Source organism: Octodon degus, unplaced genomic scaffold (genome assembly GCF_000260255.1).
Source record: "Octodon degus isolate 3935 unplaced genomic scaffold, OctDeg1.0 scaffold00006, whole genome shotgun sequence".
Lineage (NCBI taxonomy): Eukaryota > Metazoa > Chordata > Mammalia > Rodentia > Octodontidae > Octodon > Octodon degus.
This window is the reverse complement of record NW_004524582.1, coordinates 30243895-30270304: the sequence shown is the minus strand read 5'-3', so window position 1 is coordinate 30270304 and position 26410 is coordinate 30243895. Positions and strand designations below refer to the sequence as shown.

Sequence of the window (26410 nt, the reverse complement as noted above, 5' to 3'; positions counted from 1 at the left end):
TCCATCCATCCATCCATCCATCCATCCGTCCTCCTGTGGCCCCACCCACCTATCCATCCTCCCACCTATCCTTCTATCCATCCATCCACCACTCTGTACCCAGCCCCAAGTAGTGAGCAACAGACAAAAAGGACAGGGACAGGGAACCCCCAGGGACAGGAAAGCATGGAGGAGGCTTCTGCCCTGGGACTTGGCCAGACCCAAGGGACTCAGGCCTTCAAAGGGGCAGGGCCGCCCAGCAGAGACTGGTCTGAGCAAGGCTACCTCAGTTGGTAGGAGTAATGAGTGTGTGCGGATCTGTTTTTGGCTCTTGTCCTGGACATGCAGCCTGCATACACCTGTGTGTGCACCTATTGCAAGTGCACACCACACACACACACACACTCGTGTGACTTTGTGAAGCCCTGACCAGAGCCTTTCTTTCCTTTTCTCCTCTCTTTCATTCTCTTTTTGCAATAGTGGGATCAAACCCAAGGCTTTTACACTGAGCTACATCCCCCACCCTTTTAAATCTTTTGCCAGAGTCTAAGTTGCTACATTGCCCAGGTTGGACTGGAATGTGTGACCCTCCTGCTCCAGCCCCCTGGAGTGCCAGGATGACAGGTGTCTTCCACCACGCCTGCCTCCCAAGCTACTCCAGTGGGTTCAGGAGGCAGCCACCCGGCCACAGGGGCGTGGCTGCACTGAGTAGGTCTGCTCAGCTCTGGGCTGGCTGGGAGAGCTGTGGTGCGAGGGCAGGGTCCCAGACCTGTCTGGTGGCCAGGGTTTGTCCTCCAGCTCCAGCGCTGCATGGTGTGTGCGTCCCAGGTGCCCGTGAGCGAGCGCTCCTCCACGGCTGCCACAGCCCCCAGCCCCCGCAGTGCAGCCTGCAAGGACAGGAAGGGGCGGCGGGCTCCTCAGACTTCGGGAGCCAGAGGAGCAGCGGTGGCCTGGGCCCGACTGTGTCCCAGCTTCAGAGGAAGTACTGGTGAGTGACCCAGGAGGGGTGTTCTGGCCCAGAGACCCCCCAGACAGGGTCTCAGACTTGGGGTTCACCACCCAGGCACCTGGTGTGCTGGTGTCTGAGGTGGGGCAGGCAAGGGAACAGCTCACCTCCAGATGCACAGTCACTGGCTGAGACAGCACCGGATCCTCCCCCACCTCATGCAGGTGGTGCAGCCGTAGCAGGACCCGGCGTACGTCTGCTTGGGCCTGGCCTCGGTGGCCTTTGGGAACAGAAGGCGACAGTGAGGACCCCGTTTGAACAACCTCAGGGCCTCCAGTTTGTGCCTGGCACTCGACTCCACCCATATTCTCAATGTGCCCAAGAGGCAGGGGACACGGCCCTACCGGACAAGCAAGAAGCCAGGGTTGGGGGCGGTCACCTCCCTGTGCAGCCCAGGCGGAGGGTCCCCGCCCCATGATCCCAGTTCAGCCCCCAGGGCTTGGCAGGATGTGGACCAGTCAGCCCAGTCAGGGCGTACCTTGCCCAGTGGTGAGACCACTCATCCTAGCCCCGCCCACCTGGTCTCGTTGGTGTCCTGGTGAGTGGATAGGGTGGCCTCACAGAGCCATGAGTGCTAAAGTGTGCTGGGTCATCTGCCAACGGGTTGGGGATAGGTGGCCAGGTGGCTGTGGGGGTCGGTACATGCGACAGGCCTCACCTGTCCGCAGAGCCCGCATGTGTTCACTGTGGCTTGTGCTGTAGTTCCGGCCAGGAATACTCAGGAGCTGAAGGTGCAGGCTTGGGGGCAGCAGCACGGCAGCTTGTTGCTGGGACACTGGGGGCCTTGGGGCATGTCCTGCAGGGCAGGGGACAGAGCCAGAGGCTCAGAGGGCGCCTCCTGCACGCAGCACTCCAAGCTGTGCCCTGCTAGCCCCTCCTGCTACGCCAGCTGGGAGACCCATTGCCAGCCCTTGCGGGGCAGGTCCTTGTCCCTCAGAGCTGCTCCCTGCCGGCCCTGCTGAGGTCACCAAGCAAGCACAGGAGCTGCAGGGCTCCACAGGGCGCCAGCCCGGGATACCAGCTCCTCACTCCCGGCTGCTCAGTCCCGCTCCTTCCAGTCACACTGCCAGCAGGATCTGCTGTGGCTCACAGGCTCCGGCCACTGACTCCAGGCCCTGAGCCCCGGCCCCAAGCAAGGCCAATATGAGTCCTTCCCAGGGAGGCTTGGCTCCTTTGGGTGCTATGGTTGGGATTTTTTGTTTATTTTTGAGAGTCTCACTTTATAGTTCAGACTGGCCTTGAGCTCACTAGGCAGCCCAGGGGATTCTCCTGCCTCAGTCTCCTGAGGGCTGGGATTCCAGGTGTACACCACCCTGCTGGCTTGTTTCTTTTCTGTATCCCACATGCATGTGTTGAGGCTTTGTCACCAGCCGGTGGTGCTGCCACTAGGAGCTGGAAGGGCCCCCAGGGAGCGAGGCCAACCAGGAGGAAGTTGGGAAACTGCATGGTGGTCAGATTAGACCCTGGATTAGAAGCACATGGTGACAGTGTGGACAGGTTCAGGGGGAACCAGCCAGCTCAGCACCCGCCCCTCCTGTCCTGCCCCGACCAGATCCCAAGGGTGCACATGATTCCAGGCAGCCCTGGCGCCGCATACCCTGGGTGGCAGCCCTGCCTCCGGACAGCTCTTGGAGAAGCACCACGGGCCTGTGCTGCAGTGCTAGTGCACTCCGCGGGCGCAGGGCAGAGGTGACCGCCCGCGGCCCCAGCAGCAGCCAGAGCACGGGGTGGACGACGGAAGTGTCATTCAGTGTGAGGTTGTAGTTCAGGTCCCAGGCCAGGTTGTTCCACAGGCGTCGGTGGAGCATGACCTGCGGGGGTGACGGGGTGGGCGCTGAAGCTGGCTGCAGAGCCGCACCCTGGGCTTGACCGGGGGGAAGAGCCGCTCACTCACCTCCACCTGCCCGCCGCCTGGGCTGGAGACGCCGTGTGCCCGTTCCGCCAGCAGCACCAGCCTGCTGTCATCCTCCTGGTCCTCGATGAAGGCGGACTGCACCATGGGGTAGTAGTTCTGCAGACTCAGATGTTGTGGGCAGGGTGCGTGGGCGGGGTCGCCGGACTCCCTGAGACTGATGCGGGGTTCACGCTCCCTGCAGCGCCACTTCCCAGCCCTAGGACCTAGCTCCAGTTCTGTATTTGACCCACCCCACTGCATCTGCCCTCACAATGGCTCTCTGACAAAGCACTTCCTTTACAGGGGGAAACTGAGGCACAAATTAAGGATTCTTGCCTGGCAGCACCACGATCCAGATGCCAGGCAGACCCAGAGTCTGCACAGACAAAAGGGGCTTTAAGAGGTCTCTACATTTTTTTTTTTGCTTTTTTTTCCCCCACGGGGGGGTCAAACTTAGGACCTTCTGCTTGGCAGGCAGATGCTTATACCACTGAACTATCTCCCTGGTGTCTATCATCTATCTATCTATCTATCTATCTATCTATCTATCTATCTATCATCTATCTATCATCTATCAATCTATCATCTATCATCTATCAATCAATCTATCTATCTATCTATCTATCATCTATCATCTATCTATCTATCATCTATCATCTATCTATCAATCTATCTATCGTCTATCTATCTATCATCTATCTATCAATCTATCTATCTATCTACCTATCTATCATCTATCTATCTACCTATCATCTATGTGACACAGGATCTCACTATACAGTTCATACTGGCCTCCAGCTCACTTTGTAGCCCAGCTTGCTCTCAAATTCAAGGTGATCCTCCTACCTCAGCCTCCCAAGTGCTGGGATTACAGGTACGTGCCACCTCGCCTGGTGAGGTTTCTGCTGTTTAAGAGCTGATTTTAAAGATGAAGAAAAGCCAGGCTTTGTGGCTCATACCTATAAAGCCAGCATTCTGGTAGGCTGAGGCAGGAGCATTCCAAGTTTGAGCCTAGCCAGGGCAACTTAGACTCTCAAAATTTAAAAGTGAAGAAAGGGCTGAGGATGTAGCCCAGCATGATGGCCCTGGGCCCAGTCCCCAGTATTACAGAAAGCAGGGGGAACAGGAGAAGCACCCCAGGGTGCAGCACAGGCCACATGGGCATACCCGTGCGATGGTGGCGTTCACATAGTGCCGGTAGGGCCTCCGCTGCATCTGGTAGCCGTTGTTGTCTGAGTAGAGGACCTGCTGGCTGTTGAGATTGCTGCTGATCCTCAGGATGGCCTCGCGGTTCAGCTCCAGGGGTCCCACTCGGTACTCCTGCTCTATGCGGTGACACAGCAGCTCCTCGCTGCCGGGGCCCTGGGACACGTGGGCCAGCCGGGAATGGATGGCATACATGTAAGTCCGGGCCTTGGCATCCCTGGAGGAGAAGGTTGGGGGAGGCACAGCTGCAGGAACCTCATGATGGCCTGTCTGTTCTCCTTCCTTCCTGCCTGAGGGAGGACAGGGAGCCAGGCAGCATTTTGGGCCCATGAGGACAGTGGTGCAGTCTGGGAACTGAACAACACGGCGGGACTCAGGTCTCCGAGACCACAGAGCTGCTGTGCCTGGCCTGAGCCATCAGTGGAAGAATGTGAACCCTTCTGGCTGATGACCAGCAGGATCTGCACAAGTTCGTGTGGAGCCTAGAGCAATTCTCTTCCACCTCTGTAAATTCTCCACCAACACTGCTCGGGAGCCAGGGGGCCACTGCAGGTGTGCGCCAAGGGGGCCCCAGGGAGCACCTGTAGAAGCGCTGCCGGATCTCAGTCGCCAGCCTTCCTGCCACGATCTCCAGCCCCACGGCCTCCCACGCAGGCACTGCTGTCCCGTTGGGCGCAAAGAGGTAGTTGTCAGAGATGGGCCCCCGCCTGACGTCCCCATTGGCATGGTATTCCAGGAACTCCTGGGCCATGCGCACTGTCCGGTTGCTTTGTCTGCATTGGCAAGAAAGAGGAGGAAGGTGGAATCAATGACGTCCTGGGTGGGGCCTCATGGCACAGTCCTGTGACCTGGGCCCAGGGCAGCAACTGCTCCACCCAGGAGTGGCTGTGAGCCAGAGGTGAGGGCTAGCTGCCCCGTGGGGAGCCCAAGAAAGCCACACGAGCAACAGGACCGGAGGAGCCCGGACCGGCCGGGTGTCCCACAGTGCACTGCAGGCTGCGGGAGGCAGCACAGCTCTCCAGGAGGAGCAGGCAGGTGCCCCAGCACCTGCTGGATGCACGGTGGTGGGTTCTTTTGGTACTGGGGATTTGAACCCAAGGCCTTCACACTGAGCCACACCCTCAGCCCTTTAATTTTATTTTCTGTTTCGAGATAGGGTCTTGCTGAGCGGCCCAGGCTGTGTGGGAACTGGGAGTCCTCCTGCCTCAGCCTATACTGCGCTGGGACTGCAGGTGTGCACCCCTGCTGCGGGCTCTGTGGTTCACAGGTAGCCACGCATGCGTGGAGACAAGACACTCATCCACATCTGCTGCCTGTTTCCAGCCTGGCCTTGCTGTGGGGAACTGGACCACCCTGAACCCACCTGGGGGATTGTTGGGGGCTGCGGCTGTGTGTGGAAGCACGAGGAGGCTGACAGAGCCCCTGAGGGAAAGGAGAGGCAAGAGTGGTTTCCATCCACCAGCTTTGACCTGATTCCTGTCAAAATGCTGCCCAGGGTCACAAAGAGGGGGAAAAGATAACTCAGGAAGGAGAGAGGATTTGCCCATTGGGATTCTCACAGGGGTGAGGCCCTAGGACACACACGGAGCTCTCACAACGTGGTAGACGAAGAATGGGCGAAAGATCTGCACCCACATCGCACCAAGGAAGATGTACTGATGGCCGGTGAGCACGCCTCCATTTGTCACCTGGGGCCTGAAAACCCAAGCATGCTGAGGTACCACTTCACCCCATCCGCAGGGCTGCAACTGAGAAGTCAGGAAACAAGCCATGTGGGAGTGGAGATGCCTGGCCCATGCTGCTAGCTGTGGTGGCCTCCCAGTGTCACCAAGGGAAATGACAACGCCATCTGCACAAATGCTCCCCAAGGGGTGCTCTCCGCTGCCTGCTGTCCGCTATCTCCCCTCCCATCTCCCTGTCCCAGGAAGGATCAGTGGAACTACAACAACAGGCTGGCTGGGTCCCACTGAGGGGTCCTGGGGCTCTGTGGATAGAGGTCCGCTGACAGCAACCTCGTCCTGGGCAATGCTGGCCAACGCCGCACCTCCCAGTGCAAAGGCCTCTCCCCACCTCCTCCTGCCTCCTAGCTTGCTCTTCCCACCCCTCACTCTGTACTGCCACATAGTCCATCTGCCAGGACCCTGCTCAGGAACAACACAGTGTCCTGCAGAGGCAGCTGGGGTGGATGGCAAACTCACTGGACAGGGCTGGCTCACATCAGCCAGGAGGCCTTTCCCTGGGTCACCTGCCCTCACTGCTCTCTACCAATAAATGAATGCATAGTGGGTGGGTTGATGACTGGAGATGGATGGAAGGAGGGGTGAATGGGTGGGCACCTGGATAGGTGAGTAGGTGGCCAGAGGGATGGGCAGGTGTCAGTGGGTGGGTGGGTGGGTGAGTGGGTTGGTAGGTGGATGAATGCGTAGGTGGATGCACAAATGGATGGGTAGATGGGCAGAGTCACAGGTGGACGGAGGGATGGATAAGTAGGTAGATGGGTGGGAAGATGGATAGATGGGTGGGAAGATGGATAGATGGATGGATGGATGGATGAGTGCATGGAGGGACAGATGGGTGGGTAGACAGGTAGTGGTGGGTGGCCAGATGTATGCATGGATAGAGCGGGGACCAGCGGAGGGGTGGATGGATGGATGGACAGGGGACAAGGTCCAAATAGGTGATTCTGATTCCCTTTTTGTTCTAAAAACATCGTGTTTCCACATTTTGCTAAGCTCGAGCAAGTGGACGATGTATTTCCCCAGGGTGAGCCCCTCAACACTGCCTGTCTACAGGTCTACAGCTCTGAACAACGTGGCATGAGCGGCCTTCTGTGCACCGCCCGAGGCTCACTGCCCTTGAACTGAAGACAGGAAGGGCTGCACTCCCACCTGGCCTTCCCCTGCGCAGGCAGGCTACGGGTGACCCGAGGCCCCAGCCTCAGAGCAGTAAGGGCTGCACCTCACCTCTCCTGGACACTATGCAGGAGGTTGGTGTCTGAGTCCAGCAGTACCGTGTAGCAGTCGTTTGCCACGGGCACCAGGCGCCTGTCACCCTGGCTGGTGCGTCGCAGCCTGCGGCCGAACCGGACAGTGCTGGCCACGGTGGCGGCTGCCTGGGTCTCTGACGTGGGCCTGACGCTGTAGTGCCGGTAGCTGAGGCCTGGGATTGTGACCAAGATCAGCAGGTCATAGGCAGAGGGTTCCTTAGTTGAGTTCTGGATCTGCAAAGCCAGCAGGACAGAGCGGAAGCTGGACTTCAGCGCCGGTGCTGGCTCAGGAGCCCGGGCTTGCACCAGCAGAGGATGTGGTGTCCACCACGCACCAGGCAGAGGTGTCCTTCTGGCTCCTGACTGTACCCTGTTCCCCCCCAAGCCCCTTGCTGGTTGTGGATTCCCTTCCAGGACCCCCATAAAACACTTCGCCTCTGGGGATTCCTTCCACGTCCTGAAGATGGGGGGCTAGTGGGTCCCCAGGGCCTCTCCTAGTTGAGGCCTCAGTTCCTTCAGTTTCCTTTACCTCCCAAAAGTGGTGACTTCCAGATCTGATTTTCTTTTTTTTTTTTTTTGAGACAGGGTCTTGGTATGGAGCCATGGCTGGCCTGGAAGGAACGCATGGTGATCCTCCTGCCTCAGCCGCCTGAGTGCTCACACCACACCCGCTCCAGATCTGACCTTAACCTCCAACTTTAATAGCTCCCTGCAGCCCTTCCCCAGCCTCCATGTCCCCTCGAGTGACTGCTTTGTGTTGACCTTCCTGGCCTCTGCCAGTCCAAGGGAGGCTTCTGACTGGGACGGGTGGAAGGAGTCACTGGGCACGGCCCTAGAACCCTGCACCGAGGGAAAACAGTCCTCTGGCTTTCTGGCTTCCTGGTCTTTGTTGAAGTTAAGTCACAGATTGTGGAGGTCACGCAGCTGCAGTCAAGCGATGGGCTGTCAGAGTCCTGCTAGCTTGCAGTGGTGACCCCTGCCCTGTGGTCATCAGGATGCTGTCACTTGGGTTCCTTTGCAGGGACTTTAAGGCCACACTGCCGCAGGCACAGCCTCCCCCCAGTCCTGCAGCAGTGTTGGGCGGTGACTCACACAGGGCCTGGCCCTCGGTCCACTCCCATCAGCCCCCTCGGCCACCCTTATCTCTGATCAGTATCTGCTTAGCTCTGCAGCCCTAAGGACCCGCAGAAAGGGCTTGTCTTTGCCTAAGCTTGCCCAATCTCTCTCCTTCCCCTTTGAGGCCAGGAAGCCAGATAAGAGCAGCTGAGATATTGTCAAGAATTTTACTGTCTGCTCCTGAGTGAAACACAGGGGACACTTGGGTGAACCCACACAGTTTCTCTGGTAAGAGGAACCGAAAGTGTAAATGAGGACCACAGTGTATTTTACAGTAAGAGGAAAATGTTCAAATAGGGAGGGGAGGGCTGGGGAGATAGCTCAGTAGAATAAGCGCCTGCCTGGGAGGGGAACTTGGGCAGGGGCAGGAGAAAGGGAGGAGAGGAAAAGAAAAAAAAAAATGCAACAAAGCTTTTGCAAATAAGGACAGGAAGAGAGGTTGAAGGGAGGGTAGGGGAGTGGTAAAGAGAACAAATCAAGTTGTATCATGTACAGGTACAAATTCCCTATGATGGGTATGATCATCACATATACCTAAAATGTACCAGTACTTTTCATTAATTAAGAAGTGCAAACTGGGGATATAGCTCAGTGACACAAGCGCCTCCCTGGCAAATGCAAGGTCCTGAGTTTGATTCCTGGTACAAACAAAATGTGTCCCAGCCCTGCCACTTGCAGTAAGGAATTTCTCCCACCACAGCTGCCGAGGTCTGCCTCGGAGCCAGCTCACCAGGGATGGACAGAGCCCTCTGAAACCGCGAGCCTAATTAAGCCTCTCCTCCCGTGGGGCATGGTGGCACACGCCTGTGATCCTAGCACACAGAAGGCTGAGGCAGGAGGATTATTGCAAGTTCGTGACCAGTCCGGGCTACAAAGTAAGCTCCAGGCCAGCTGCATAGCGAGATCCTGCCTCAAAATGACAGCAAAACAAAACCCTTCTTCTCCCTCAAGCTGCCAGGCTAGGTGTCTTGTCCCCGCAACAGGAAGTTGGCCGACACAGTCCCTACTGGCTGGATTGTGTCTGTTGGGGGGGGGGGGTACGGTCTCCTCACACCCAGACATGGCGGGACACAGGGTGGGAGCTCTGCAAGTCTCTGCCGGGTGAGTTCCTCTTCCTGGGCTCGAGCTAGGGCGGGAATGGGTGCTGAGGGTTAAGTTTGCTTCAGTCCACTCCCTTCTCAGTCTCTCTCGGCCAGATACATCTCCTCTTCCAAAGTGAGGACTGGGGGATGATGCCCCTCTTCTCCTGTGTCACTGCTCCACACGATCAAGACCCGTATCTGTGCCTTCACTTCTGTCCAGAGCACCCACCCCAGGGCCAACCCAGAATGCGTGTTCAGGAGTGTTTGTTGAGCGACTGAGTGACATCAGCCTAAGGGAGCTGGGTGACTCCCAGAGCCGCTCAACTGGCCCAGGCAAGGGAACGAGGGGGTGGACCACCCAGCGGCTAGATGTTTGGGTGCTGCAGAGAGGCTGCCTGGGCCCACCCCACCCAGCACCTCCTCTTACCCCCTGGTGCCCCACAAGGTCTTCCGAGCAAGGGTGTGTGGCCATACCTGCGCAGGCACAGGGCGGCCTGATTCGTCCGTGACACTGACTCCAGGAAAGCCAACAGTCAAGGTGACGATGGTGGTGATGGTCCAGGCCAGCGGGTTGTAGACAGAGGCAAGGTGTCCTTCAGGCCTTGAACCTACACACAGAGAACAGACCCACCCGTGCCTGTGGGTACCTCTCCATCTAAGGGAAACTGAGACACGAGAGCCCGGGGAGCAGGTGAGGACAGGTGGGCAGCGCCTGTCGTGCAGCACACTCCATCTGCTCGGGCGGGTCTGGGCAGAGGTGGGAAGGGGACACACGTGTCCCCTGGACGCTCACACATCCTTTCCCATCTGCCCACTTTAGCAGCGAGAAAACTGAGGTCAGAAATGTTCCCTTGCCTGGGATGTTAGAGCCCAGGCATGGCCAGGTCCGTGCAGAGACACGGGGGCATCAAGTGGCACGTTGGCAGCAGGGGTGGCAGCTCACGCCTGTAATCCTAGCACTCTGGGAGGCTGAGGCAGGAGGACTCAGAGTTTGAGTCTCACCCGGGCAGGGCTGGGGATGCAATGCAGGGCCAGGGCCCTGGCTTCAATCTCCAGAACCATAAAATGAAACAATAAATGGCTCAGAATGACCAAGTGCAGGCTGAGGCAGGGGGCTGGGGACCTCGTGAACAGGACGATTGCAGGTGCACAGGGAGACCAGCTCGCCCTGCTAACCCAGGATTTTCTGGGTTGTGGAATCCTAGCCCCAGCACACTGGTAGGCTCATCAGTACGCAAGTGACACCCCCAAAAGGGAAGGTCTATGGCTGCCCGGTGATGATCTGCACCCCAGCTGAGCTCCGGAGGAGCCCCAGGAACAGCCTGAGGACGCTGGCATCCCCTCCCCCAGGCAGGGCAGCATCGGGTCACAGGTTCGAACAGTGCTCTGCCCCTTCTGCCCTGAGCATGTGCCCTGGCACAAGGCCCCTTCAGCTGTTCCCTCGCTGTAAGATGAGAAGGATCAGAGCTCTTGTGATGCTCCTGCCTCAGCTTCCCAGGTGCGGGGACGGTAGGCCTGTGCCGCCACACCAGCTCCTGCAGACTTCAGTGAAGCAGTAAATTACATCCGCTATGTAGAGTATGTTGAGCTTAATAAACGCTCCAGATGTGATCATAGCCCCTTCTGGCTCTAACTGCAACCTCAACCCTCCCTCTCTTCAGGAATGCGGACACTGAGGTTGGGAGCCCGAGTCACCGATAAGGATGTCCCTCAGGTAGGTGCTCATGGGGACAGTGACCCTGCAGTGTGAAGCGCAGGTCTCCAGCTCCTCCTGGCCCTCTGGGCTCCCTCCTGAGAATGGGCCTCAACTTCCCGAAGGTGGCTTACCCGAGCCGGACGCTAGGGCCGCGTGCTGCACACTGTCCCTGGCGATGGCCGTCATCAGCTTGCGCACACCCAGTGTCCCCATGGCCAGGTGCTCTGTGTACATGGTGCTCACCTTGGGGGACTCGGTTCCGGTGATGGCGTCATGGTGCTGGACCTGCGGCACCAGAGCCAGGGAAGACGCGGATCAGGACCTGAGCCTGTGAGGAGAGGTGGCCATCCCTGCCTCACAGAAGAGGAAACCCATGCCAGAGGGGCCGAGGACCATGCGAAGAAGCCTGGCTGGTGACATCCAGAAGGGACACAGGCTCCCCTCCGTGCTGGCCCTGGGTTGGCTCCCATCCATGCTCCCTACAGCCCGAGCTTTACTGTCTCTGCTCACAGAAGGGGACCCGAGGAGCCGCCTTAGCCCACTGCTGGGACGGACCTGCAGTCAGCTCACTACTGCCCCACACAGAGACGGGCCCTGTGGCCATTCCCTTCAGTAACTCAAGACAGCACATCTGGCCTGGCCACTGCTGGGTGGAGAGAGCACATGGGACCGCTTGGGTCTTCGCTTCCCAGAGGGAATGAACAGATGGCATTTAGGAGCAGTGTGCCCCTGGGCAGCCACTGTGCCGAGTGGAATGTGACTTTTTCTTTCTTTTTTTTTTTTTGCAGTACCAAGGATGGAACTCAGGATCCTGCGCTTGCCAAACGAGAGCTTATTCTGCTGAGCTATCTCCCTGGCCTGGTCATGACTGTTACTGTGCCGCATTGCCCTCTGTCCTGGGAGGGAGGAGTCAGTGCTCAGAGAGGGAAGGCCAGTTTCCTGAGATCACACAGGTGAGTGGAGAGCTGGACCAGGCAGAGCTGCCACCCTGTGCCACCCTGTGCCACCCTTCATTCCTCTTGGGAAAGTCAGCTACAGACATTAATGAAACCACTGGCTGGACACTGCCAGACCTCAGCCCTGTCTCGCCACGCACAGCCTCGTGACCAAAGGAACCTCAGTCTTCTCATCTGTAAAGTGGGCATTACAGCCCAGGCCAGGAGGACTCGCTGGGGCCAGGTGGGAGGTGCACAGCACAGGAGGCCCCACCCTGCCACTGCAGCCCAGAAGTGTGACCTCACCTCAGAGACAGCCCAGCGGAGCTGCTGCAGTTGCTGCAGAGCCCAGGCGGGGTCCAGAGTCCCAAGGGGTGCCGGCCACATGTAGCGTGTGAACATGGACTCCCCAGCATACAGCAAGGCGCTGGCTTGTCGTGCCAGCCCCTTGAGGGTGCTGCGGGACGCGTAGAAGCCCGTCCAGGCCTGCAGCTGTTCTGGGAGACAAGATGGGGAGTCAGACTCCTGCCCAGGGGACTCTGGGCCGGGCAGCCCACGCACAGGCTTGCAGCACAGCAGGGACATCAGGGAGTGGATGGGACTGGTGGTGAGCGGAGGCACGAGGAGGACCGGCCAGGGTGCAGCGGGGCTGAGCACCTCCATGCACTCCAGGTGCCACCGCCCTTCCTGGGGCTGGCCTGTGCTCTACCGCCTGTTTTGCGCCCACAGGACCTTGGCTAGGCCCTAAAAGGTGGCCACAGGTTGTGGGGTCTGATAGGGTGCCACACAGCTCCCTGGGCCTACTGAGTGAGTGGTGGGGCAGGAATTCCAAGACAGGCAACTCCCAAGGCCCAAGGTCTAAAGGCAGCACCAGGGGCCAGGGAGATGGCTCAGTAGAGTAAGCGCGGGGTCCTGAGTTCAATCCCTGGTACCACAAAAAAATACAAAAAATAGGGGCCGGGGAGATGGCTCAGTGGAATAAGCGCTTCCCTGGCAAGTGTAAGAGCCTGAGTTCAATCCTTAGTTCCACCAAAAATAAAAATTAAAATTAAAAAATTAAAAAAAAAATAAAGGCAGCACCAGCCACGCCTACCTCCACTGCCACACTGTGCCCTGCAGGATGTACCTCCTCCAGCCTCAGCAGCCACTCCCACACAACCCTGCCTACTGGACGCCCACCAGCAGCCCTGACCCACTGTAACCACGCCCACACAGCAGGCCCTACCAGTGGACGGAACCACACCCACATGCAAATCACTGCCACTCTGACCATAACTGCGTCCACGCTATACATCCTTTCTAGACCAAATAACCACAACTACACATCTCCTCTCACTGGATAGTAACTATACCCACATCCACGCACCCACCCTGCCCACAGTTAGCAGTCCCTGAGAGCCGCACAGTCCAGCAGGCCAAAGCCCTGCGGTGAGCCCTGGCCGCAGGGAAGGAAATGGAAGGAGGCCACTGCAAAGCCCTCCCTGACCCAGTGCCAACCAGCACTGGGACAACCTGACCCAGCCCAGCGTGCTGGAAGTCGCTGTCCTGGCCAGGCTTTCTTGTCGCAGCGGCCCTGGCCATGAGGTGGTGAACCCCAGCCCCAGCGCCCCTCTTCTGATGGGGACAGCAACAGCGGAACACCCCCTTCCCTGCCTGCCTTCCGAGTGGCCCTCCGCAGGCGAGCATGGGCCTGGAGGTAGCCTCCCTAGCAGGAGGCAGGCGGCTCCGTACCTGGATCCCTGAGCTGTCCTGGCTCTAGGCAACCCAGCCGGCACACTACGCACCCACCCCATTTGGCATCCCAGGCAGGCAGGATGCAGGGCCCTCTGAGACTGTGATGTATTTTTCCGATGAGGATCTTAGACAGTTCCACACAGCCCTGACAGCCCCAGGCAGGCCGATGGGGAGGGCGGGGGTGGGGGTGTGTTAGGGCCTCACAGTTAGGGCCCCCGTTCTCAGGCTTCAGGGAAGCCCTGTAAATCTACAGAATGACAGTTGTAAATCAGCAGATGCCACCGTCGTCCTGCACTACCCTGCCCCCACCAAGAGGCTCCAGACCGACGCATGACTCTTGAGAAGCTTCACAGTTCCTGGGGAGATGCCCCTCCCGTGCCTAGGCCATGAGGCCGGCTCTTTCTTTGTTCGTGGCCAGTGGCCTTCTCAGTCTTGAGCAGGCTGCACCCAGCCTGAAATACAGATCTCACTGCTGGCTGCCATCCTGCCTGCCCGAGAGGTCGCGGTGGCTCCTTGGGGTCAAGGCTGACACGGTGCAGAGGGCAGAGAAGCAGAGCCACCAGGGCTAAAGGCACAGGTGGCGGCGGTGGGCCAGCTGCCGCGGAAGCCCGCAGGCCTGGAGGCAGCTTCCCGAGCGTGGAGTGGGGGGCCAGGCCTGGCATGGGGCCAGGGCTCACAAACGCCGCATCCTAAGCTTTCTTGTCCTTTTCAGTGTTCATGACAACCCAAATGACAAAGCACCAGGAAGGCCCCCCCTGTAGGGCCTGGGCTCCAGGACTCACGGCTGGGAGGGGGCTGTAGGCAGCAAGCCCGGCGTCCGGTGCCAGCCCTGAGGACCCCAGTAATGACAAGCAGGAAAGTCTGGGTGGTGGGAGGGCTGGGGGGGGGCAGCAGCACCCCTCCCCCAGGCTGTACCTGAGGCATAGGGCAGGAAGTCGTGGTGGTCTCGGATGTCCCAGGTGACATTGAGTGCATGCAGGGCGTGGAAGTATTCGCCCAGCGTAGCGTACTCCACCGTCACACCGAGCTCGGCCGTGTGGCTGTTGATGTAGTCCAGCAGTGGGTCCATGTTGGCAAACTGCACCGAGGCGTTGAAGAACTGCTTGTCACATCCCTGCAGGGGGCACAGGGGCCAGGCCAGAGTCCCCAGCTGGCCAGGATGGTTGGGGCTGTCCGCACCCAGCCCCCTAGGCCTCCACAGTGCCAGTGAGGGCTCCCCCAGGTCTCTCAAGGCCCTTCAGGATCACTGCCACTGTGAGTCCATCTGCTAAGTTATAATAGGGGATTTGGTGTTTTCTGTAATGCCAGCACTTGGGAGACTGAGGCAGGAGGATCACTGTGAGCTTGAGACCAGCCTGGATTATAAAGTGAGCTCAAGGGCAGCCTGAATTGCAGAGCAAGACCCTGTCTCAAAACGACAAAAACAAGAGGAGGAGGAGGAGGAGGAGGAGGAGGAGGAGGAGGAAGAAAGTTTTTTGAGGTCAGGGTCTCGCTCTGCAGTCCAGGTGGCCTTGAACTTGCAGGGATCCCTCTGCCTCAGCCTCCTGAGTTTGGGGATGACGGCATGCGCCACCATGCCTGGTGACATAATGATGATCAGAGCCTCAGATCACTCTTCCTGACCCTGAGTCTCTTCCTGGCAGGACAGGCTGCAGGGCCACATGGCCCTAACACAAACCCACCCCTTCCCAGCCACAGCTAAGCAGCCATGTGGCCTTGGGACAGCGGCCTGACTTCTCTGAGCTTCACGCCCTCGAACGCAAATGGACCTTAGCAGGTCTCCTCCTCCGGCCAGGGGTGCGGATCTGACTGATGGACCTCCCAGAGGACAGTGCCCCTATGTACCGCGTGCTCCGGCGAGCCTGGGGGTGAGGTAAGCGGGTGTGGCGCCTGGCACTGCCCATGCTCTGGAACCCCTCAAGCCTAGGTGGTGGGTGTGTCACTGTCCCCATTTTACAGACAAGGAAGTGGGCATGTAGGGGACAGTCAGGCAGCACGAGGCTGCTGGGAGGCCAGGCTGGCAGGCAGGCACTGGCTTGCTTACCCAGGGCCAGAGCACATGGGGCGTCCGGAACCATGCGGCCCGCTGCTTCACATTTGCCACCAGGGCCTGGGCATAGAGCTCGATGTTGGCCGGGGTGACGGGCTCGCTCATGTTAGGGTACACTCCATCTGGGGGAGGCTCTGGGAAGACAGCCACACCATTCCAGTAAAAGCCGGACCTGTGGAGGCGAGGGCAGGGGAGCAGGCGAACGCTCTGTGCTCTGCTCTGTACTAACAGCTCCCCGCTTGGCAGCAGGCTCAGCGTGGCTCGGGGTGCCCTGGACCCAGACGATCAGCCTTGGGGCAGGGATCCTGGCCTGAAGCCCACAGTTCTGGGCCTCTTCCTACACAGCCACAGCCAACCCTGAGTCTCCTGCAGAAACGGGCAGCTCAATACCGGGACTGAAGGAAATAATTCACAGAAAGGAGCCAGAGAGAGTACCCAGCACAGAGTGGGCCCAGGCAGTAGCAGGGGTGGCCGTGAGTCCCCGCCTAGGGTCCCCCCTTCCTTCTCCTCTGAGCTGGATTTGAACCCAGGGCCAAGGGACCCTGGAGACCACAGCCTAGTGTTGCCTAGAAGTGAGGCTTTGGGACAACAGCCAGAACCAAATGCTCTTGGGGATAAATTCTCCTTCTTTAAATAACCCTACGGAGGCGGGATATAGCTTGGTAGTCTGCGCGCCTGCCTGGCAAGCACAAGGACCTGGGCTCAATCCCCGGTACCACATGCCATGCCAGCCCCAGGCCTAGCAGGCCACCCAAACCAGGATGGTGGTGTGTGCCTGTAATCCCAGTGTTGGAGAGGCTGACACAGGAGGATCTCTACACATCTGAGCTGTGTAGCGAGTCCCTGTACCAAATAAATAAATAAATAAATAAATAAATAAATAAATGATTACAAATAAATAAATAAATAAGCCTATGTCAGGCCTTGGGGTGGTACACCTCTGTAATCCCAGCACTCAGGAGGCCGAGACAGGAGGATCATAGTTCAAAACCAGTTCAGGCTACACAGTGAGACCCTGCCTCAAAACAAAATAAAAACAGAAATAAATAACCCTCCATTGGGACGCAGGGCAAGCAGGCTAGAGTCACCAGCCGGGGCCTGGCGCTGGACACGGATGGGCCCTGGGCCCTAGTCTCCACACGGGCTGGACAGGTCCAGGCCAGGGCCGGCCGCGCATGCGCACCTGTTGGAGAAGGGCAGGTGGGCGGGCGTGCAGTAGCTGAACTGGTCCATGACGTGTGTGAAGATCTCCTGCTGCGCGGACAGGGACGGGGACCCTCGCCACACGAACTGCAGGCCCTGCAGGCCAGAGGGGACAGTGTGGAGCCACGTGGGGCCCTGGCTTCCCCTCCAGTCCTGCCGCGCCTCCCTGTCCCCGCCTGCCCATCCTCCCCTGGGCTCTCTCCAGGGTTCAAGGCCAAGTCTTCCCTGCTGCCTCCTCCCTCAGCCCCACCCCCCACACCAGCCTTTGGTTCCTAGGGGCCTTGTGTTCACCCCACCCGAGCCTCAGCGAAGATTCTCTGCCAGAGCCTCTAGCAGAGGCTCATTGTGCTTGAATACTCCTTGGTATAGAGAGCTCATTACGTGTCACTAAATTTGTTGCTTTTTTTTTTTTTTTTTTTTGTGGAACCAGGGATTGAACTCAGGCCCTTGCGCTTGCCAGGGAAGCGCTTATTCCACTGAGCCATCTCCCCGCCCCCCCCCCCTCCACACCTTTTTTTTCTTTTGAGACAGGGGCTTGCTATGCAGCTCAGGCTGGCCTTGAGCTCACTTTGTAGCCTAGGCTGATCTCAAACTCACAACGATCCTCCTGCTTCAGCCTCCAGAACACAGGGATTACGGGGTGTGCCACCATGCCCGGCTCCCACCTAGTTTTGAATAGTCATGATGGTTAGAAAGTGTTTAGGAGCTGAGCGTGGTGGCGCCCACCTGTAATCCCAGCACTCAGGATGCTGACGCAGGAGGACCGTTGTGAGTTCGAGACCAGCCTGGGAGCTACAAAGCCTGAACTGCATAGTGAGACCCTGTCTCAAAATATCAAAAACAAAAACAAAAACAAAAAAAAACGCTTGGGGTTACTGTTATGTCCTGGGTCACTGATCCCTTTGTGACTGGGTTTTGGCATGAAAAATGAAGCCACACCTAGCTTCCACAGCACCATCTGCAGGTGAGACATGCGGGATGTGCACTCGCAGCAGCGCTCCAAGCCGCTTCCCAGACCCTCCCCAGCCAGCTTTACTGCTGCTCAATGAGGGCCCTGGGCAGAACATTTTATGCTTTGGGCTTCAGTCTACCTACCTGTGAAATGGGTTGAATTTTAACTCTGCCTGTGTCTACAGTTGGAACAATGCCCTCTGAAAAGACATCTGGGCCCTGAGGCTGTGACTGCCTTTGCAAGCAGGGCCTTTCCAAAGAACTGCGTCAGTAGGAGGCCCCTAAGACCTGCAATGGGGCTGGAGTCCGCATGACAGGGAGCTGGCCACAGGTGCTCACAGAGCAGAGACTTGGAGAGAGCGGTCACCTACAAGCTGCGGCAAGGCCACAGCAGACACGTCGCTGACGCCTCAGGAAGGGGCAGGCCCTGTCCACATGGCCCCAGAGCTATGGGCCAGTCAGCGGCTGTTATCCCAGGTGTGGACCCTGCTGCAGCCCTCCCTGCAAATAAATCCCACTTTTGGGTCTGCTTGGCGTTCACGGAGACAAGGGGGCTCCAGCTAGGCTGCAGGAGCCCAGCTGTCCTGTGTCACCACGGTGTGACCTGCTCGGGCCCTTGGAGAGGAAGGGAACGCACACCTGGGCATCCTGCATGGCATCCTTGAGGTCGTAGTCGATGCGGGAGATGAGGTGGGCATGGAATCCTGCCAGGGCAAACAGGGTGGGTGTCGTGGCCGAGGCGCCAAATGGGTCCACGTGCCAGGAGAAGCGCGGCCGGACCCCGAGGGTTTCGTACAGGAACCCGTGTCCTTCTGTGGGAGGACAGAAGGGCCGCTGGTGCCCAGAAGGCAGGCCCGCCTCCCTCACCCACACACCGTGGCCACCCCAGCAGGTGGAGTGCCTGCTGCCAGGCCGGGCAGGGTGGCCGAGCAGGTTGCAGCTGTGAGGGGTCAACTTTTTTTGGTCTTTTTTTTTTGTGGAACTAGGGATTGAACTCAGGCCCTTGTGCTTGCCAGGGAAGCGCTTATTCCACTGAGCCATCTCTCCAGCCCGAGACAGGATTGTGCTATGCAGTTCAGGTTGGCCTTGAGTTCACTTTGTAGCTCAAGCTGGTCTCGTACTCACAAGGATCCTCCGGCCTCTGCCTGCCAAGTGCTGGGGTCACAAGTGTGCACCTCTACTCTTGGCTGCCAACCGTTTTTTGTTTTGTTTTGTTTTTTTTAAACAGGATCTTGCTATGTAGTTCAGGCTGGCGTTGAACTTCCTATGTAGCCCAGGCAGGCCTCAAACTTTCAGTGACCCTCCTGCCTCAGCCTCCTGAGGATTACAGGCATGCACCACCATGCCCTCAATTTGAACTCTTAGCTGTGGTGAAGAGCTCTAGCAGACAATCTTCCATGGGTCCTGGGCACTGTCCCGGGGTCTGTCTGGGCTGTGGAAACCGAGCATGGGGTCTATGACCCCCAACAGTGTGGCCCTGATGGTCGCTGGGGCTTGGGCCTGCATCCCAGAGAACAGCCACCACCTCACTTTCACCTCTCACGGGCCCCTCCTCTGGGGATGCCAGCTGTCTCAGCCACAGGGCAAGGGTGGAGGGCTCTGGATGGGGGCCAGATGGAGCCACAGCCCTGGTGCGCAAGCTGGGAAGCTGTCTCTGAGCCCCACCAGACCTGGGTGGCCACTTCTTGCCCCCCCAAGCCAGGATGCCTGATCTACAGAGCAAGATCCTGTTAAAAAAAAAAAAAAAAAAAAGGTTGGCAGCCAGCCAGGTATGGGGCAATCCCCTCCTGGCGCGCACCCACAGACCCCACCGTCCAAGAGCTGGCTGTTGGAAGTCCTGAGTCCAGGGGCAAAGGCACGCAGCCGCAGTCGCGAGCTCAAAGCAGCCTGCCCACATAGCCACCCCACCCTCGTCCCGCAGGCGCCCCGCATGAGCCAGGCACTGGGCGCAGGGCTTCAGGGAGATAGGTACTGCCTTGTGCAGCGCCTGTGTAAGGCACTGCCTAGAGGTCCCTGAGCCCATCCTAGTGCCGTCTTCCTAACCCCAGAGAGGCGCAGCTGCAACCTGCACCCGAGAACGCAGGGCAGAGAGGCGAGCTCAACTCCCACTGCCTTTCATGGAGTCCACAGGCTGCGACGCCACTGCCTGATCGGTGAGGCACTTCGGCACAAATACACTCTACAATTTCATGTGTCTAAGTTTAATCTTTTAACTGCGTGGACTGCAGATATGGCCAATAACATGTGGATTAAGCCTGCTGTGCTTCAGGGAAAAGTTTCCCACCTTAAGTAAAAAGAAAGTCAGGAAGAAAGCTTCTCCAGCCCTCTGTACTGAGCGGAGTGCAGATGCATAGCAGTGATGCCTGGAGCTGTGGCAGCCACCTTGTGACCGTGCGGTAAGGGTATGAGACTCACAGACAGGAAGAGGCCGTCTAGCCAGTCCCCCAACCACCCTCCAAACCATTCCCATCTTATTAGGTAAACGGTAAATGTGCTCAGCACTCCAAGCACGGTTCCTCTGGTTCTCTGGCCTTCCAGCTGCACACAGCGTGGGGCCCACAGGACGAGGTGACTACCGAACTGCTAAGCATCCCCAGTGCACACTCGCCTTTTGCTCCTTTCAGTAACAGAACTGTAATGCCTTCTTAGTTACAAATCCTCGTTTAAAAGCAAGTAGGCAGAATTCTTTGCTCAATTATATCTGCTTCCTGAAGCTGGACTGGGTTTTCTTAGGTAAAGAAAGAATGAAACGGCATCTCCCATCTCTCAGGGGTAATCACACGGTCAGGGCACATGGCCTCCCAGCTGAGGACCACATTCCCCAGTCTCCACGAAGCTCACAATCGGTCACAACTGCAGTCTACTAGGTGGTGAGCAATGGACTACAACTCCCAGCCTCCTCTGCAGCAAATGAAGCCATGTGACTAACTCCTGGCCAATAGGATATGCCCAGAACTGACAGACTACACTTCCCAGCTTGCCGTGCCGCCAGCAGCGATCGCGTAACTCAATCTTGTTCCGTGGAGTTTGAGTAGAAGTTATGGGGGGCTGGGGCCTAAATTCTAGTCAGTAGGAAGAGGAGCGGAAGAGACTGGGTTCCGTTCTCATGAAAGATGCCCTGTCTCCAACATTCCCTCCAGTCAGCCGGCCTGAGTGAAGGGAGAGGAATGGACCCGCCCGCGCGGGAGCTGCGGCCTCTGGTGTGCGCTAAAGCAGCAGAACCGTCGCGGGGTGCGGAGGCCCTCGCCCGGGGCGCTGGCGGGGCGCTGGGGCGCGAGCGGCGGGACCCTGCCCCGTCTGCTGAAGCCTCGAGCTCTGCGCCCTGCGAGACTGCTGGGAGGGCCGAGGGGCCCTGGCAGGAAGGGAGGCGGCCGACTTGGGTTCACCACGGGGCGGCAGTGGCGCTGGGGCAGGCCGGGTGTGCCCTGCGCTCCAGCCTGCCCGCTCCCGCTTCGCGCCGGCTGCAGGCGCCCAGCCTCAGGCCAGCTCCGGACGGGGCGGGGCCAGGCCAGGGGCCGCCTGGGAGGCTGCCCGCGGGGCGGGGAACCGCAGCTCCTGCCCGCACCCCGCTGTCCACTGCCCGCTTCTAACCGCGGAGTCGCCAGGGTACGACTCCCCAGGGCGCGGCCGCACTCCCAGGTGTGGGGCTTGCTCAGCACGGCGCAGCATCCTGGGCGCCCCAAGAGCCGCAGGGGCCAAGCCAAGCTGGGCTCTAAGCCTGGCTCAAGGAGACAGCAGACAGCCGGCCGAGCTGGCCGCAGGGGGGCCGAGGGGCCCAGTGAGCCCACAGGCTAGGCCAACGCCCACCAGACTCAGAACCCACGCGTGGCTGGTACTGTCCCTCCTGCAGGTTTGGGCATCACGTGAGCCACAAATGTGCCCTCTACAGAGCGGGATACGGTGGTGCACGTTTATAATCCCAGCATTAGGGACGCTGAGACAGAAGATCGCTGGGAGTTAGAGGCCTACATGGGAAGACAATGTCTCAAAATACAGAAACAAAAAAGCTTTGTTCCTTTACACTGGGCATGTATAAGTCACCCCCATCAACAGGGCTGCTCTGAGGACCGTTGGCCGTGCCCCTAGAGCAGGGTGAAAGGGATCCAAGTGTCTGTCCCCTGAGGGCCTTGTAACCTTGGATGCTTTTGGACTCAAGGAATTTATTCACACTAGGGGCGCTCCAGGGTCCTCCTGCTCCAAAGCAATGCTGCCCACATTTGCTGGGTCTCTGGATGAATGCCACGCAATGCGTCCCCCTGGGAACCCACAGGCGGGGATACTTGTATTGTGGGGTGCGGTGGGAACCGCGGGGACCAGAGCAGGCTCCCTAGGGTGGCATCCTTGGCGGTGCAGCGGCGCAGAGGAAAGCCCTGAACGAGGGCCACATGGGCGTGGAGTGAAGTGCTGCAGCAGGGGCAGGCCGGCTTGGGCGACTCCCCTGCTGCCACTTCCTGCCTCTGTCAGGTGGGCCCCAGACCCAGCCGGGCACAGAGGCCAGGCACAGCACTGTCTGCAAAAGCCATGCACGGATAGGAGCCATGTCTACACCACCTTCCATCTGCAGGAGAGCCTGGGGCCCGAAGCCCACATCCGTCAGGCAGAGGGGTGGCAGACCCCAGGACAGCGGGAGGAGAGAGGGGCTGGATTCGAGTCCTGCCTATCGGCGCTTGAGAATTGCTCTGTTTCTTTGGGCCTCAGTTTCCACAGCTGTGGAATGGGAGTGAGAGTCACCAGACCTCCTCCTCACTTGCCGCAGCAACTTGGCGAGGTGGCGACATGAAGCCAGCTGACATTTACTGAGCACTTAGGAGGTAATAACACATTCTACTGAAAGTTTCTTTATTTGAAGTGTGTCTATTGAATCCTCACAACTACTGAGGTAGATATGAGGAAACTGAGGCCCAGGGAGGGCCACAGGGATGGGACTCCTAACCTTGCACTAACTCAGCCAGGCACAAGCTCGGCCCTAGGGAGTCCCTGTACCCACTGGCCAGGGCCCCTTAAAGCAGACAGAGCCCAGAACTCCAGGGCTGGGGCCCTTCCAAGCCTACCACAGATCCCCGGGTGCAGGGCAGGGGGCAAACCTGTGAGCTGTAGGATCTGGTCATCCAGGTGGGTCACAGCCTCATCATGCATGACCTGGCCTCCGAGGACAAACTCCAGGCGTCCCTTGGCCAGGAGCTCGCGGACCTTGGCGTGGGCGGCAGAGAGAAGATGGCCAGGTTACGTGGGCCAGCTGGGCTGGGGCAACCTGTGAGGGCAGTACCCAGGGCCCCGAAAACACCTGGCTCACTGCCGCTTTGGAGATAACTGCACTGTTCATTCTGAAATGACTTCACACTTAGCAAGAGTTTCAGGAATAATACAGACAGCTCCGAGCTGCCATCTGTCCCCGCCCAGGACTCGCACACTGTGAGCTGAGCTTTCTGCCCTCAGATCCCACCTCTGTGCGCCTGGGAGGCCTTTCCTAAGCTACAGTCTTTCAGCAGCACTGAAGTCTTTGACCACAAATGTGTCCTGTGTGTTGCAGAGATCAGGGACAATCAGGGCCACAGCGTAAGGATCAAGATCAGGGAACTGACCTTGGCGCGACCTTCCTGCCCGATCCACAGCCTCGGCCCACACTTCCCCAGCTGTTCCACCGATCTCCTGGCCCTGGTGCAAGACCCATCTTTTCTATTCTGCACCCTTCTGCTAGAATTTCCCAGCCCACCTGTCATCCCAGGCCTCTGTGACCCTGGACTATCTCTGTAAGTTGTGTGACAGTCCCCATGGCTTGGCAGGGGACATCGCAATCAGGTCTGGTTCACTGGCTGCAGTTGAGGAGCCTCCCTCTGGTGGGCACATCCTGCTGCCACCTTAGCTTTGGCGCCTCGAGGAGGTGGATCAACCTCCCTGAATTTCAGTCAGAAAGACGCTGCCCACCAGGGAGGAAACTGGGTTCCGGAGCTTTCTGGAGTGCAGGTGTTTACCATGCCTTGCAACATGTCTCTGTGAACGGGAGCCCCCCAGTTTACAGAAGCAGAGCCCCCCAGCTCACAGCTGCAGCCCTGGTGCCCGAGATTGCACTCTGTGAGGAACCATGATGCTGAGCTGTCTGCCTGTGTCCTTGCCAAGGGTCACAGGTCCTGTGCCAGGGGCTGGGTGGACAGTGCCAATCAGGGCACAAGGTGCAAGGCTGGGGCCACCCAGCAGTGCCCGGCATTGGGAAGTGGCACTTAGAATGTGCGGCTGGCCTGCAGGCGCTGGCCACCTTTCCAGGAAGAGTCAGACTGGCTCAAGTCAGCCCTCGAGGCCATGGCGCTGGCCCTATGTCAATCACAAGCTTGGGGCGCTGGCTTGGAGGCTTCAACGGGTGCCACCCTGGCACCAGCCGGGCCCACGTGAGTCTCCAGTGTGGGCTTCCCAGGGTCCCGGCAAGCTGTGTCACCTGGCACCGCCTACCTGCTGCTTCTGCTGCTCCGAGGCAACCCCGTCCCACCACAGCCGGAAGAACTCTTGCTCCACCGCGATGAAGCGCCGCCGCTCCCCACGCATCAGCTCCGCCACCACGGATGTGTAGACGTTGGCCGCATAGGCCCGCATGCTGTCCTGGGAGGGGATGAGGTCACAGCAGTGCTGCAGGACACCTGCCAGATCGAGTGCCCTGCTGTGTTCAGGGTACTCCTGTGTGGCACTTATGTCCTTCCCGGCCCTAGTGCGTGCCCACATGACACCAGGTTGCTCATGCTGCCCAACTCTGAGAATGAGCTTGTGAAAATATCTTTGTGGCCAGGGGCAGCTTTGGAGAAGGGTCTGAAAACTGGGTCCCCAGGGCCCCTGTGGGGACATCCGAGGGCAGGAGGGGTGTGGCCCACCTGTGAGGTATCCCTCAGGGCCAGCCCCCTGTGCCCTCGGCCACCCCCAGGTGAAGCTGCAAGGAGCAGGGCTTCCTCCCCTGCAGCCTGCGGAGAGCAGTCCTGATGGAGCAGACAGCGTGAGCTTGGGCCTAGGTGGCTGCAGGCAGGGCCTGGACCGCGCTGGGCCTTGGTCTCTCCTTCCAGAGCCAGGAGCAGCAGACTCAGCTCCCTTAGTCTACCCAGAGGTGGGGGTGGGGACTTCCCACAGCCAGCCAGGGCACCCAGGGCCAATCCAACACATGGCTCCAGGTCCCCTTCTGTCCCTCTTGGAAATGCCACTACCTAGCTGAGGGTGGTGATGCATGCCTGCCATCCCAGCACTCGGGAGGCTGAAGCAGGAGGGTCACTGGGAGTTCTCAGAAAACAGTAAATAAATAAATAATAATCATTGATGTTCTTCATAAAGTGATTCTATCCTTAACTACAGAAGGGTCTTGTAGATTTTCTTAAGTATCTCTTTTTTAAAATTTTTATTTATTTATTTTTTCCATTTATGTATTTGGTACAGGGTCTCACTACACAGCTCAAACTTGTAGTGATCCTCCTGTTTTCAGCCTCCCCAGCACTGGGATTATAGGCGTGGGCGACCACACCTGGAGCGGTTTGCCATCTCATTTCTGGTGAAATGCCCTCCCTTCATCCATCCATCGGTCACCACTGGACAAACACATTAGCACCTCCTCAGTGGGTAGGCCTGAGCCCTGGGAAAACATGGGATCATGAAGCCAACAGGTAAAGGGTATGTGGGATGTCAGAGAGTGACTAGTGTCACCAGAGGCCCTGAAGGGGTAGGGACTCGGGGGAGGCCAGGGAGATCTGCTTTTCAGATTCAGGGGTTCCCTGAGCGCAGGATCCCCACACCAGTGTGAGCACAGGCTTGACCAGTACAGAACATTGACACTGAGGTGGGGGTCACTGCCCTCGACCCCGCAAGGCCAGGCTGCACCCCAGTGCTACTAATTGTGGGTCCCAGCAGCGTCACCTGGACGCAGGCCGAAGCCGACCACTTAGGGGCCACGCAGGCATCCTGGGAGCTGGGAGGGATGCCTGATGGGAACTGCAGTCTCAAGGAGCCCTTCTGCTGAGCTCCTGGGCAGAATCACAGGGTAACACAGGCCCACCCCAAAACCTGGGCTGGAGAGGCAGAGGTGGGGACCCTCCTGTCACCTGGCCGCAAGTATGAGAACTGGGTGTTCCTGCCAACCTCAAAGGGGCCTCCACTTCCTCCCATCGGAATTCAGGACCCCATCTAACCTGTGCACTGCCCCTGCGGCTCCGGGACAGGCAGGGAACCCCGCCCAGAGCCCCTAAACCGGCGCCCACCTGCACGGTGTAGACCCAGCCCACATCCATGTGGCTGTGCGGTACCACGAAGGCTCGGATGGGGCCCGCGGCCAGGGACCCCTGCACCAGCAGGGTCCCGAGGAGCAGCGACAGCCAGCGCAGGGACTCCATGCGCGACGGGGACTTCCGCACTTGGCCCCGCCCCGGGCAGCGCCCTCCAGCGCCCTCCCCCGCCGGCGCCCCGCCTCCTGTGTCCCGGCGCTGGCCTCCTCGTCCCGCAGCGCGCTGCGCCCGCCTGCGCGTCCGCTTCCACGCCACTGCGGCGCCCAGTTTACAGACACCGCGCTCGCCGCGTACCCCCATCTGGGGGCGGCTGGTCACCCGGGATC

The 26410-nt window shown here is 58.9% G+C and overlaps 1 protein-coding gene across 2 annotated transcripts in view; it reads right to left on the bottom strand.

Annotated features, from left to right (window-relative positions):
* Positions 1-26199, bottom strand: part of Man2b2 (mannosidase alpha class 2B member 2) — a 27128-nt gene extending 929 nt beyond the window's left edge. Inside the window, exons 1-18 of one of the 2 annotated variants that reach the window (XM_023699756.1) lie at positions 26061-26199; positions 24283-24429; positions 22923-23028; positions 18478-18650; positions 16868-16983; positions 15679-15856; positions 14550-14748; positions 12207-12397; positions 11097-11250; positions 9744-9877; positions 7049-7305; positions 4667-4858; positions 4047-4302; positions 2880-2996; positions 2583-2796; positions 1644-1781; positions 1093-1205; positions 749-866 (exon numbers count right to left, since the gene is read on the bottom strand). In XM_023699756.1, coding sequence (XP_023555524.1) covers positions 749-866; positions 1093-1205; positions 1644-1781; positions 2583-2796; positions 2880-2996; positions 4047-4302; positions 4667-4858; positions 7049-7305; positions 9744-9877; positions 11097-11250; positions 12207-12397; positions 14550-14748; positions 15679-15856; positions 16868-16983; positions 18478-18650; positions 22923-23028; positions 24283-24429; positions 26061-26192 — 2935 coding nt within the window. In that variant the 5' untranslated portion in view covers positions 26193-26199. Of the gene's footprint in view, positions 1-748; positions 867-1092; positions 1206-1643; positions 1782-2582; positions 2797-2879; positions 2997-4046; positions 4303-4666; positions 4859-7048; positions 7306-9743; positions 9878-11096; positions 11251-12206; positions 12398-14549; positions 14749-15678; positions 15857-16867; positions 16984-18477; positions 18651-22922; positions 23029-24282; positions 24468-25330; positions 25513-26060 lie in introns of those variants that run through there. The other variant, XM_023699758.1, reaches the window with a different exon arrangement.
* Between the last annotated feature and the right edge of the window lie 211 nt (positions 26200-26410).